Source organism: Lissotriton vulgaris, unplaced genomic scaffold (genome assembly GCF_964263255.1).
Source record: "Lissotriton vulgaris unplaced genomic scaffold, aLisVul1.2 SCAFFOLD_2005, whole genome shotgun sequence".
NCBI lineage: Eukaryota > Metazoa > Chordata > Amphibia > Caudata > Salamandridae > Lissotriton > Lissotriton vulgaris.
In genome coordinates this window covers 256,625-270,193 of record NW_028250942.1, presented here as the reverse complement: position 1 = coordinate 270,193, position 13,569 = coordinate 256,625, and the positions used below count along the sequence as shown (strand labels likewise).

Genomic DNA, 13,569 nt, shown 5'->3' with positions numbered 1-13,569 from the left:
TAGTAGGGGGGAGAAACCAATTTAAATAGAAAGAAAGAACACCCTGCCTCAGGATACAAAAAAAACTCTATATTTTTATCCTTGTTATCCTTAAAAAATAAAAAATATATATATTTCTAAACATGAACTGTACAGTCTATTTTTGATTTGACCATGTGATTGTTTTGTGTGTAGTGTCAACCCCTAGGCTAATCACCCCTTTACATATATTTGTTGGACCCTCTAGCTAGGGCCTTTATATCCTGAGGCAGGGTGTTCTTTCTTTCTATTTAAATTGGCTTCTGGAAAGGGCTTCAGAACTGCTGCTGTTGTTGCTGCTGCTGTCCTGAAGTCTGGCCACGCCCTCTGAACTGTCCACCGAACCGTCTCTGGAACGGGCGGTAAGATTTCTTGGTATCCTTGGGCTTTTCCAGACCCACAGCTGTGAGCGTTTCGGCCTCCGCCTTAATGCGGGCCATTTCGTCATCTGCATGTTTCCAAAACAGGGTTTCGCCAGAGAATGGTAAATTGGCAACCCTTTGTTGTGCGTCAGGCTTCAGCGACGTGAGGCGGAGCCAGGTGTGTCGTCGGTGGTTAACTCCATTGTAGTACCCATGCGCCGCCAGGAGGGAAGAATCAGCTGCAGCACTGATGACCTGATTCGCCACCAACATCCCCTCATTCACCACCTCTTGGAAATTTTCTCTCGTCACGAGGCAGGTGTTCCACAAAATGCTGGAGGGATTCCCAGAGGGCTCGGTCATACCGCCCTAATAAGGCTGTGGAACTCGCCGCTTTCATGGAAGTCACCGATGTCCCACAAACCTTCCTCTCCACCGAGTCCAGCCATCTAGATTCCTTATCTGGTGGGACTGTGGATGACTGAGTGGTGGCATGCTGCTTCCGAGCCGCCGTCACTATCACCGAGTCTGGCGGAGGGTCCACCCTCAGAAAAGCCGGATCCGAGTCGGGAGCCCGGTATTTCTTCTGGAGTCTCGAGGGGGCCGCCTTAGTCACCGCCGGGATGAGGAACAGGTCCATGGCCGGATTCTCCAGGCCCGGCACCGGTGGTAGTAATGGCCGAGACAGATGTTTCTGGTGTAGCGTCTCGAAGATCACCAATGATTTGGGCGTGGGCACCGTCAACGAGATGCCCAACTTCGCTGCACCCATCAACAGGACATCATGGAAGGACACAAGATTGTCAACCGGTGACACCCTTGTCTCTGGAGACCTCAACAATGTCGGTGAATAGTCCCTGGTCTCTGAAGACCCCATATGCGAACGGGACCTGGGCCTCCTGTGGCGTCGTCTCGACCGCGTCAATGACCTGTTGTGACTCCGCGATCGCTCCCTCCTCCTGGAACAAGATTGCGACCTCCCAGTTCGTGGACGCTCCACAGGTCTCTGCGGAGGCGTCTTCAGTGGCCTATCCAGGGTGTTTGGCTTAGGCGTCCCCTTAGGCGGTGTAGGGAGGTGAGGCAGCGACACTGACCTCGGCGGAACAACAGGAGGTACCTCCGGCCGAGGGACGGACTGAGGAGACGGAGGTGGTAGTGGCCGTGATGGCGGAAGCGGTGGAAGAGGAGGATTGCTGGGAGGAGCCTCCTTAGGTACAGGTGGAGGAGGTTGGGGCGTCTTCGGCCAAGGTGGTGTATAAACCACCGAGTACACCGAGCCCGGTGACTTCTTCGGAGGAGGGGACTGCGAACCAGCCCCTCCAGTCGGTGATCGCCGTCTCCGGCGTCCTCCCCCAGATCCAGCGTGACTTCTGGTGCCAGAACTCCTTCTGCGCCGCTTAGGAGAGTTGGAAAGTCTCCGAGACGCTGATCTCTTTCTTCTCGACGCCGAGCGTCACTTCTCCGGCGTCAAAAGTCGCCTCCGCAACTCGGGCGTCGAACGCCACCTCCGCGACGTCGAACGCTTCTTTCTTGACGCTGAACGCCGCCTCTGCGACGTCGAACGCTAAGTCCTCGACGACGAACCTCGACGACGAGCCTCGACTCCTTCTCGACGCCGACCGCTTTCTCGAGGTCCTCGACGTCGAGGATCTTCTTGACGCCGACCGTCTTCTCGACGGCGACCGGCGGTATCGCCTCGACGGCGAGCGCCGACGCCTGCTGCTCTTTCTTCGACGTCGATGGCTCGACGCTGACATCGACGACGAAGAATCAGTCGACGGTGATCTCGATGGCGGCCTACCCAGGCCCTTCGATGTCGATCCTTCACGCTGTCTCGACCCGGAGCCCCGGGGAGATGGGGAACACACCCTTGTCATCCCTCTCAACGTCGTCGTCGATGCAATCGACGCCGACGGAGACCGGGACCTTTTGCTGGGCTTCCTGCCTCTGGGGAGCCCCCCAGAGGCCGAAGCAGAGGGAGCCTTCCCAGCCTGCCCAGACCCACCTGCAGCCTGCAGTCGTCTCTCCTCTAGGCCTTGCAGCCTGCTCTTCAGCCTTTCCCTCAGGGTCCTTGCTGAAAAGTTCTAGCAGATGTCACATTCTTCAGGGGCATGTGCAGCAGGGAGACTGAGGATGCAGACGTCGTGTGGATCGGACTTTGACTTCTTTCTTCCACATTCTGGGCACTTGTCGAAGAGGGCAGGCATTTTAGAGCCCTAAAAAGCCTGAACAAATACACAGAAGTGAAGAAAAAAGCAAGCACACAAATTGAAACACTTTTGAACACCAAAAGTGCACAAAAACTCAATAAACCCTTGAAAAAGGGAGAGCTCAATGCTCCAGGGTCCTGCTAGCAGGAGCCGGAAAAAAGAATAAAAACGCTTAGTTTTGGGGGCCAATGAAGCCGCTATCAAATCTGAAGCAATGGGGCACCAAGCTTCCACAAATCTTCGGGAAATTCAGTCATCTTCCTGTCTGCACGAGGCCACCGCGCTCGTAATTCTGTCAACTTAGAATGTGACAGGGCATCAGCTACCGCATTGTCAACACCTGGCACATGCCTAGCAGTAAAGTAATCATTACGCGTGAGGCAGCAACGGATGAGCTCCTTCAGCAAACGAAGCACTAGGAATGAATGAATGAATGAAAGTGGATTTATAGAGCACATGGCTGCCCGAGAGCGTCCCAGCGCTATAGAACAAGGAATGCCAGGGACAGTACCAGTGTCTAGGGATCCTGGGGAAACAGAAAGGTTTTAAGGAGTTTTCGGAACTTCGGATGGCTCGGCTCCATCCGAATCCTGGATGGGAGAGCATTCCATAAGGTCGCGGAGTTCACTGAGAAACGGCGACCCCCAGTCCGCGTCCGCCTCACTCTCTGAACAATTGCCAGATTGGCATGATCGGAACGGAGCGATCTAGTGGCATTTTAGGGGCGAACAAAATGCCCTAAAATGGAGGGGTCCGTTCCCCTGCAGGGACTTGTGAACAATACATAGCGACTTAAATTTAACCCTTTCACAAATTGGTAGCCAATGGAGCATTTTATAGTCTGATTATTGATCACTAACACTGCAGACATGCTGTCTGACCAAAACACTATTCTTTGGTTAGCTAATTTAGGCCCTCAAATGTGCAACGCTACCATGATCGGAAATAGCTCTAGGAATGTCACATTGCGAGTCAGCCTGGAGGACACCCACCTCGTTGGCCAATGTTTCATGCACCAACTAGTGCCACAGACTGCGAAGAACCCTACGCTGCCTATTGCGTCCGTATAGAGCTCGATCTCCGCATTGGATTGTGCTGATTGCTGCCACAGCAGTGTACCATTAAAATGGGACAAGAACCCCTTCCAGGTGAGCAGATCCTCCCTTACCTCTGAAGATAATCTAGTGTGGTGTGTTTTGCCTGCAACCCAGTCATAGCCCTCGAAATGTTCCTGGAAAAGGCCCTGCCCATGGGTATCACCCTAAGTGCAAAATGTAGCTGCCCCACTAACACCTGCAGTTGAAGTAAGGTAACTCTCTTGGCAGTTAGACAGGAGTCAATGGAAACCCTGAATGCTGAGACTTTCTCCTGTGGGAGCCTACACACCCCGGCTACTGTATCAATCTCAATACCCAGGAAAGCCTTGCAAGTGGCAGGACCCTCTGTCTTATCCTCCACCAAGGGAAGTCCTAAGGGCTGAGCCAATTGTCTGAAGCCCAGCAAGGCCTTCTCACAAGCTGGCGAGCCCGGAGGTCCCAAAAACATAAAGTAGTCCAGGTAGTGCACTATGTCCTTGTCTGCACCAGATCTTTAAGCACCCACTCCAGGAAACGACTGAAAGAGCAAGCGATAGAACACCTCATTGGTAGGCATAGATTAACAAAGAAACACCCTTCGAATGTAAAATTCAGCCAACGAATGCCGTCCAGATGTACCGGTAAAAGGAGGAAGGCGGCCTCAATATCAGGTTTTGTCATCAAGGTCCCTTTCCCCAACCCCTGCAGCGTGTGAATAGCAGTGTCAAAGGTGGTGTACCGCACTGCACAAAGACCGGGATCCAGCATGTCATTGACTGGCGGTCCTGGCGGGAAAGATAGGTACTGCCGATCAGTCTTCGGTAGTCTCTGGAGGTGACAAAGAGGACCTGTTCGATCTTTTATCTGCGTCTGGGAAGCCTTGCGCGCCCTGATGACGTCACCGACTGCCCCTCTTCCTGGAACTGCTTCCAGGGCACCAAACAGAAGAACGTAGCTCCCACCTGAGATGCAACTAAGGGTGCCACCCCCCGAGGTGGGGGTGGTGCAGACTCAGTTTTTCCTATGCAACAATAATACAAAGTCAAATGTAAACATACTCAATGTGCATCGCATAATATCAATGGAACCGACTGTCTTAAAAAGATTAATCCACTCTAGAAACAGAAATGACTGCTCACCCTGACAAGGAGAACCGCTACACACAAGGATATTGTGTTAAAAAAAAGCTTGACAAATTCATGTGCAGCATCTGGATGACTAGTGATTTAACTTATTTGCACCTTATGACCTCAGTTAGAAGTGTGTAAGACAGACAGATGAGACAGAGCATTGCTAGCCAATATAATTATTAAACCTATTCTGTATCTCAGGTTCTAATTTAAAATCACTTTTGAGAACAGAAAAGACACAGCTTGGCATCGCACACATACACAACACAATGCACAACACAATGCAAGAACAATAGCACATTTCAACAGGGAATATATAGTAAGACTCAATAACTCAATTCAACATATGATAGACGGTCATGAAAATAAAACACAAGAACAGCCCTCTTAGATCAGGAAAACCGTTCCATAAGACCGGAGAAGGGCGAGCAGAGAGAGTGTGTGTGGTCAGAGCTCCCAAAACACATTCAACTACCCCACAATAAATGATACATTCTCTGTTCCTGTAGATGTGCCACTTGAAATCATCAAGAAATAACGCAAGGCGAGCCTACCAAAAGGGCAAGTGCCAGCAACAAACTACAAAGGAAACAACTCTATGGGGAACTACCCTGGGCACTCTCTCCGCAGCCTCAGGAGCGTGTGACATATGAAATTCACAGGGGCACTCTGGTTCAGACTCATGTAAACACTACCTCCAGGTTTTAGCCTCAGTCTTGTGGTGAACGATAGGGGACACCGTACACTCTGGAAAAAAAACTATCTTCGGTATCCTCAGTTCCTGCCTCCCAACAATATTGCCTGGGTTAGGGTGAGGGACTGATGAGCCATCACTCAAGACGAGCAAAGGTCAGACTTCCTGGCTGCAGCCCAGGTTCCCATTACGACCAGTAGTGTGCGCTCCCTCAACTTTCTTCCAAAAGAGTCCTGATGACCCTAAATCCTTAACCTGGCAGCGATATCAGTCCCATGTCTTCTTGCTGCAAAACGTGTCTTGTCTCTTCTCAATTTTCGAAGGGGGGGGGGGTGTCCAAAGCAGTCTGAGAGAGGTGCTCCAAGTCACATTCATCAGGGACTCTACTTTGGTTTCCAATGGCTTGAAGAACATACACCGTTTTCATAATTATTTCAATAAACTGACATCTATTTCTATTTCAGAGTTTTATATAGCGCGAACAAGATCTTTGCAGATATCAGAGCGCTTTACATAGAAGAGTACATGAGGGAACAAAGTCAAATAGGTAGGTCGATAGTTCACAGAGTACAGAAGGGAACGTGAGGGAACAAAGTCAAATAAGTAAATCAGTAGATCATACAATACAAATGATACAATTGGGTGGCTGCAAAGCAATCAAGTGGGTGATAAGACAGCTCGTACAAATAGATAAGGGGTCAAGCAAGTAATAAAGATCATCGCAGGGTGTTGATAGGGTTCGAGATAGTAGTACAGGTGAATTTAGCCATGAGGATAGCTTTTACTTCTTTTTTGAAGAGTGTAGTGGAAGAGAGAAGCCTGGTTTCGGGAGGGAGTGAGTTCCAAATCCTAGGCGCCATTCCTGAGAAAGAGCGCTTGTATGTTTTCTCCTTCCGGAATCTTCGAGGTTTCAGCAGAAGATTGTTTGCGCCTCTCGTGTTTCTGGTTCCCCCAGAGATTGTCAATTTCTGAGCAAGGTAGCCGGGTGAGTTTAGGTGTACAGCCTTGTGTGTCATGCAGGCTATTTTCAAATGTATTCTGGCTTCAAACGGCAACCAATTCAGGGATTTCAAGTCAGGGGTGATGTGGGAGTGCTTTTTTGACCCCGTGATAAGTCTCGCTGCAGCATTTAGAGATGCTTTTAGTGGTGCGGTTGTAGTTAGTGGGAGTCCACAGAGGGAGGTGATGCCGTATTCAATTCGTGGGATGACTAGTGCTTGCACCGCTGTTTGGAAGTCTTTGGCTGGGAGGTAGGGTTTAAGTTTCCTCAGAGTATTGATCTGGAAGTTCGCTCCCTTTGTAGCTTTGCTGACATGTTGCTGCATGTTGAGATTGGTGTCGAGTGTTATGCCTAAAGATTTTGCTGATTCCACGATGGTGGGTTGGACATTGAGTGCGGTTAGGAGTTTAAGCCAATGTTGAGTGGTGGTTATCTTCGCTGGAGGTGCGATCAGAAGGAACTCTGTTTTCAGGGCATTGAGTTTGAGGTGATTGTCGGCAAGCCAGGATTGGGTGCATCTGATCGTTGAGTTCAGGAGCAGGATGTCATTGGGAGATTGCAGTTTGAGGTAGAGTTGGGTGTCATCGGCATACATGTGAAAGTGTACATTGGATTCTTGTAGCAGAGTGGTGAGCGGTTCCATGACTAGGTTGAACAAAGTTGGGGATAGAGAAGATCCTTGGGGGACGCCTAGCGTTACAGGTACTGGCGTGGACATCAGGTTGTTGCTCTTGAATTTCTGCGTCCTGTTGCGGAGAAAGGAAGTGAACCATTTGAGGACAGTTCCAGATAAGCCCATTCTTTTGTTTAGTAGTTCTATTAGATTCTCATGTTTAACGGTGTCGAATGCGGAGGAGAGATCGAGAAGGATGAGGAGGCAGGTGTCATTTTGGTCTAGCATTTGAAGTGCGTCGTCAATTATGTGAGTCATGGCCGTTTCTGTGCTGTGTCCTGCTCGGAAACCTGATTGGTGAGGGTTGAGGAGATCGAATTGCTCAATGTGTTTAGTCAATTGTAGTTGTGCACATTTTTCCAGCAGTTTGGCGAGAGTGGGGATATTGGTGATGGGACGGTAGTTGTTGAGATCCGCGGGGTCGGCTGTTGGTTTCTTTAGTAGAGGTGTGACCTGACCAACTTTGAGGGAGTCAGGTATGCTTCCTTGTTGGAGAGAGCTGTTGATGATTTTAGTCCAGAGAGGGAGAATCAGTGGGGTAAAATCTTTTACTGCGAAGGCAGGGAGGGGGTCCGTGAGGTGATTGGAAGGTTTCAGGGTGCTGAGTAATTTGCCAATTTCTACTTCCGAATATGTGTCAAAGGTTGACCATGTCGCATTGTTTTTTGGTTCAACGGGTGCTGGGCATTTGGGTTTGGAGTAGAGGCTTGCGTCAGTGAGGAGATCGCTTTTTATTTTGTCGGTTTTTTGGATAAAGAAAGCAGCGAAGTCTTCACATGAGGGTACCACACTCCCAGTGTTGAGTGGTTGTGGTAGCTCTTTGGATTGCGATTTGATTAGCTCAAACAGTTTTCTCGGGCGGTTCTTTGCTTGGTTAAGTTGGAGGCGGAAGAAGTCCGATTTTGAGCGTTTTATTTTCCTGAAGTAGGCGTTTCTGCTTGAAGAACATACACCGTTTTCATAATTATTTCAATAAACTGACATCAATCTGGTGTCTAGCTTGTCCCCCATCAACACACAAACCAGTCCCTCACGGTTGCGCATGCACTTCTTATTTTCTGTCCCACAGATCTTAAACTGCTTCAGCAACTTCTTCACAGCCACCATTGTGACTGATGTTACTTAGAGGATTTTTGAAGGTCACTCAATCCTGCCACCATCATCTTCCCTTCAGAGAGTACCTTACCACCAGTTTCATGTTCCTCGTGGTGCTCGTCAAGTGCCCCATTGATGTAAAGACATTAGGAGTGCGGAAATCACGTTTCTCTTTTTCTCCCCTTAATTTATTTACCTTCAGCAAATTATCATCAACTTTGAGCGTTTTTCACTGTTTGTAAAGAAAAGGAAGTGCCTACTCTTCGGCAAGAAGAGAAGCCTTTGGATGCCCACAGCCATCAATGCATTTGTCCCTCTGTGTTAAAGCCAGAATTTACTAAGAAGACGTTGTGCTGAGATTGCAGAATGGAGTCGCTCGCACTGTCGTCTTTGTCGGATTCTGCCTCAGCTCTTCCTGTCACCACAATCCGCCTGGCACTGCGAGACACCTCTCTGTGCTGGTATTCCAAATGGCCCAGAGACTCTCTTATGGCTGTGATTTTTCTTTGCCTCCAGTGATGTTGATTACCAGCGTGTCACTACTATAATGATATAATTGTAGTCGTAGGAAAGGAGTGAATGAACTCCAATCATCCAGGTCAAGCAGGTGCATTTCAGTGCACTGGTAGACAATCATACCGTGGGTCCTCCATTTCAACCAACCAGAACCTCTTAGAGCCAGACTTATTATAAACCTCAGCATTATAGCACAGCTTTAGACGAGGAGCCGTGCAACTGCCATTGAGAATGACAGACATTTTAGTGTGTGGCTGGATCCACCCCCAAAAACACAATATCTGGTAAGGCACAGCTGTACTTGGCATGACTCAATACAATCCCACAGCAGACAGATTGTGGTCACATCAGAGCCAAAGGTGGTGGAAAATTAGACAAATAAAAACCTATCTGGATCATCTGGGCATGGGTGGGAGATCGAGCTACAAGAAGGGTAGTGCAAAACTAAAGTACAACAATCGGACTATGGTTTGTGGTTATTTCTCGAAACGATCAGTGCTAATGAGGGATTCTTTCTTAAAGACCTTCTTGTTCATATTTTAGGAAGAGGGAAGGGGCAATCATTTATATGTTCTATGAGCATTTTCTGAGGGAATGTGATTACTTCCTAGTAGCCATGCATGTCGAGATCTAGCCCAGGCCTTCAAACATGGTCCTAAAGACAATTTACGAAACAAGAGCTTTGACAGTAGAGAACAGTATGTGACTTAGAAATGGTTTAAAAAGAAAACAAAAATTAAAGTTTTTGATCTGTAACTTACCAAGGAAAGCAAGTCCATACAGTTGGGAGCTATAGCCAACTGTATTTTCCTGTTCCAGGCCTGTGAGAAACAAAGATGCTCCAATATTCCTTTCATCTTCCCACTGAAATATATGTAAAAGAAGAGAAATCAGCTAAGCACATGCTATGCACGATTATAAAGAACACTCAGAGTATAAACTCTGCCTGGGCTTTACTTAGGCTTGTTTTCAGAGCAAAAGGGGAGTACATATGGGACGACCTGATGGAAAGAAAAAACACTACTTAGCTGTTAAAACAGTTCTCAGTCGTGGTTACCTCCGTTAAATTGATAAACCTTAATATAGTTCTGCAAACATGAAGGATGAAGAAAGAAATTCAGGAGAGAAAAAAAGTATTTTCGGTAACAAAACAAACAGTGACTCTTCTTTACATAATTTTAAAGAAAAAATATGAAGAAAAAAACAAACAAAAAAACGAAGATGAAAATTGACTAGAAAGCACAAGCAGAAGCACTGAAGCTCAAACATTTTTTTATTTTGCTCTCATTAAAAGAGTAACAATGAAAGGGAAATGTTGACATAGGCAAAACACTTCACATAAAGCAACAATTGCCCAGTGGCAGCTCCTCAGCTAAGGCAGAGGAGCGTCGATGCACTGAACAAAAGGAAAACTGAAATGATAATAACTACTGTTATTATCATTTTAGTTTTCCTATTTCGTAACTGGTGGGCGGGGCTGGGCTGGCCAGAGCAGGGGGAGGAGTGGTTTACATTTCCTAAGTGCATAGGACTGCTTGGCCGACCCTCTTGGGCCTGCCAAATAGTGCTGCGCACTTTGCATCTTCCCCACCAGGCTGCATTACACAGCCTGGTGCGGTACATGCAAAGTCTCCCGTTTCCAGCCAGAGCACCGAACCACGGCGCTCAGACCAATCACATCGATGCATTGCAGCGTTGTGATTCTCTCAGGGGAGCTTGGGAGCCCGGGTGCTTCCTGTTGCTGGCCAAACTTCAGCAAGGGAAGGAAGATGACAGAGAATGGAGGAGAGGCGGCGGGCGGCCGTTACAGGTAAGGTTTTTTTATTTAGTTTTTTTGTAATCCTACCTCTTTCCCTCCCCCCACCACACCACTCGGGTCTGGTAGCAGCCGATACTGCAATTGCTTAGTGGCGTTAAGGCAATAATGACAACCATATCATGCATCGAAGCATGCCACTCAGTGGTAATTGATCCTCGAGTTTCTTTTAACAAACTAGTTAAGGAATAAGATGACATTAAAAAACTGCTTCTAATCCCATGGTTCTAATAGGGAGGATTGTGAGTTGGTTCTGAAATTAACGAACAGACCCATCACAGAGAATGCATGTTACAGCCAGCTAGGGTTTTCATCTTCATCAGGGATCTTCTTTAATATTCAAAAACATTAGACAAGAATAGCAAGTTGATCCCTTCAAAGAGGGGGTGGGGGCAGAGTAATGGGAAAATTACCCGGGATAGATTGAACAACTTTAGCATGTAGTTAGTAAGGAAATACGGATACCTGCAAGACAGATTCTGAAGAAGAGATTCATGAACTAGAGTCATGCTATCTTAATAACTAACTCTTCTCTCTGCCCTTCTGCAAATTATAGTCTCGAAAAATCAAGGTGCTGTAACTCATCTACAGATCCTTTAACCACTGTACACATCAGAATCCAAGGAGCTGATCTGTGGAGTCCCTAAGGGTTCATCACTCAGGCTCAACATCTACATGACCCTCCTCGCCAACTTCATTAGATCCAAAGGCATCACCATCAAATCCTACGTCAATGGAACCCAACTTATCCTCTCTTTGACAGAAAGGTTCCACCACCACAAGAGCCAACTTCTTCAATAGCATGATCAACGTAGCGGACTGGATAAGGTCTAACTGCCTGAAACTTAACCCTGACAGACCTCCATGAGAGACAGGGGAGTCTCCCGTCCCTTGCGTACCATCCTTCCTGGTTAAAGCCAAACACAGCGGTGGCGCATATTGCAACCTGCCTAATTAATATTCATTAGACAGATTGTTATGGGACTCCATGTGCCTGGTTATTTTGTACACTTACCAAATAGTACATAGGTCATTTCCCAAAATCAGAGTCCTTTTGCCAAAAGTCAATGCGCAGTTTGCGACTGGACTCTTAGTACATCAGGCCTAGATCCTTTGAGCCGTTACCTTTGAGGCTGACCAGGATAAGTGAGATGCCTCCACCCATACGGAAAAACCGGAAGAAGTGTGAGATGAAAACCAATGTAGCACGTTACAAAGCGTGCTTTTACCGCGCAATAGGCAACAACGCGGTTGTTACAACGACCGCGTTGTTACCACGCGTGCCATTACATCGCAATTCGTTTCAACGACTTGTGCTAGGTGGCGATTGACTTAGGAATAGTATAAATTACTATTCCTACTCCAGTTAGTCCAACAGCAGGGAAGGTGTTGGATTTAAAATGCAACACATTCCCGGTTGTTGCATGCCACCTAGTTCAAGGCGTTGAAACGTCTTGCGATGTAATGCCACACGTGGTATTGACAGCGTTGTGTAAATGCTGTTTCCCGATGAAAACATCCTGAGCCAGATGAGAACCAGGATCTGCACACTAGCAGAGAAAACAAACAACAATGAAAAGCACACAATTGCATCAAAGTTTGGACAGAGTAAAAAACAGGCTGAATTGTCAGTCAAACTTACAAAGATTCAAATAGTGGCAAGGGGAAGACATATCTTATTCAGTTACACATACTTCTCCCTTTGTGAATATGAAAAAAATACATATTTTCGAAAAATCATAAGGATATTTCCCCTGTATATGGCTGTACAACATTTCATCATTTCTTCAGACCAGCCTTTGCCACTCAGTCAACAGAAAGGCTATGTTATGCTTTTATTGGAAGCCGCAATTTGAGAAGGAAGACGTTCATGTGAATAGTCAAACATCTACCCTACCTTTGTACAAAGACTTGTCTTAAACAAATAAACACCCTGTGATTTGTAAGATGGGGCCACAAATGTATACATTGCTCCTTCCACTCCTTATTACCTAAACTGATAAAATCATGCAAAATAAAACAAACATTTAAGTGAACAAAATAAATTGTCTGTCCCTCCAGACAAAGAGAGCAGTCACTCAACTCTGGCTACGGCAGCACCTCTGGCAGTCCACGTGGACTTTCAGAGTATTTTGAGGGAAAAAGCCACTGCTCTACACTTAGGCCTTGTTAACGAAGGATAAATCGATTTATTTTGGGAGCCAAAAACAGGATTTAATCTTCTCTCTGAAGATGAAACAAGCATTTGCAATGCAATCGGTCTAGCCTTTGCGACCTTATATGTATTTAGCTATGCAGCACATTAGCCTGGGTGCTGAAACAACTACTGCTCTTTAACATGGAGGGAAAGTAAGCACTAAACTGCGTGACACGTCAGTATGGGACCACATGGAGAGAAATATTGCCTTTCAGCGGGAAATGGTATAGTCCAAAGCTCTGTTTTTAATATGAAATCAGGGCCTTCGGTTGTCATATTACTGAAAATACAAGATTTGAAAAAAAGATTATTGTCTACGAGTGCTCGACAATTTCTATGGACTGGAATCTAGAGAATGCTAAAGTGATTCTGGTATTTTACTGACCTTTGTTGGTCGCTTTCTATCAAGAAAGTTAAATAGAGGCAGTTGCCAGACAAGTTAAAAAAAAGAAGGTCCCTCAGCAGAAAGCAACTCTGGTATTTTAATGACCTCTGCTGGTCGTTTTCTATCAAGACAGTTAAATATAGGCAGTTGAACAGAAAAAAAGTCCCTAAGTGGAAGCAGACAAGTCCTAGGGATAATCTCCAGAGCCCACAAAGTAAATACACATATAAGTATATAATAAGTATATAGTAAAGTATACACAAGAGGTCTCGAATGCTAGACCTAAATATAATAAGTATATACTAAAGTATATACAAGAGGTCTCAAATACTCAACCTAAAAAAACGACTGTTCTACTCTGTACCGTTAAATTCTTAACCACAACATTGAAAAGAGA

At 46.6% G+C, this 13,569-nt stretch overlaps 1 protein-coding gene across 1 annotated transcript in view; it reads right to left on the bottom strand.

Moving 5' to 3' along the window:
- The window catches only part of LOC147663075 (small ribosomal subunit protein mS27-like), a 439,048-nt gene that overhangs the window by 186,542 nt on the left and 238,937 nt on the right, over positions 1-13,569 (bottom strand). The window contains exon 8 of the mRNA XM_086950700.1: positions 9,536-9,638. Within this exon, the coding sequence (XP_086806826.1) occupies positions 9,536-9,638 (103 nt within the window). The remainder of the gene's footprint in view (positions 1-9,535; positions 9,639-13,569) is intronic.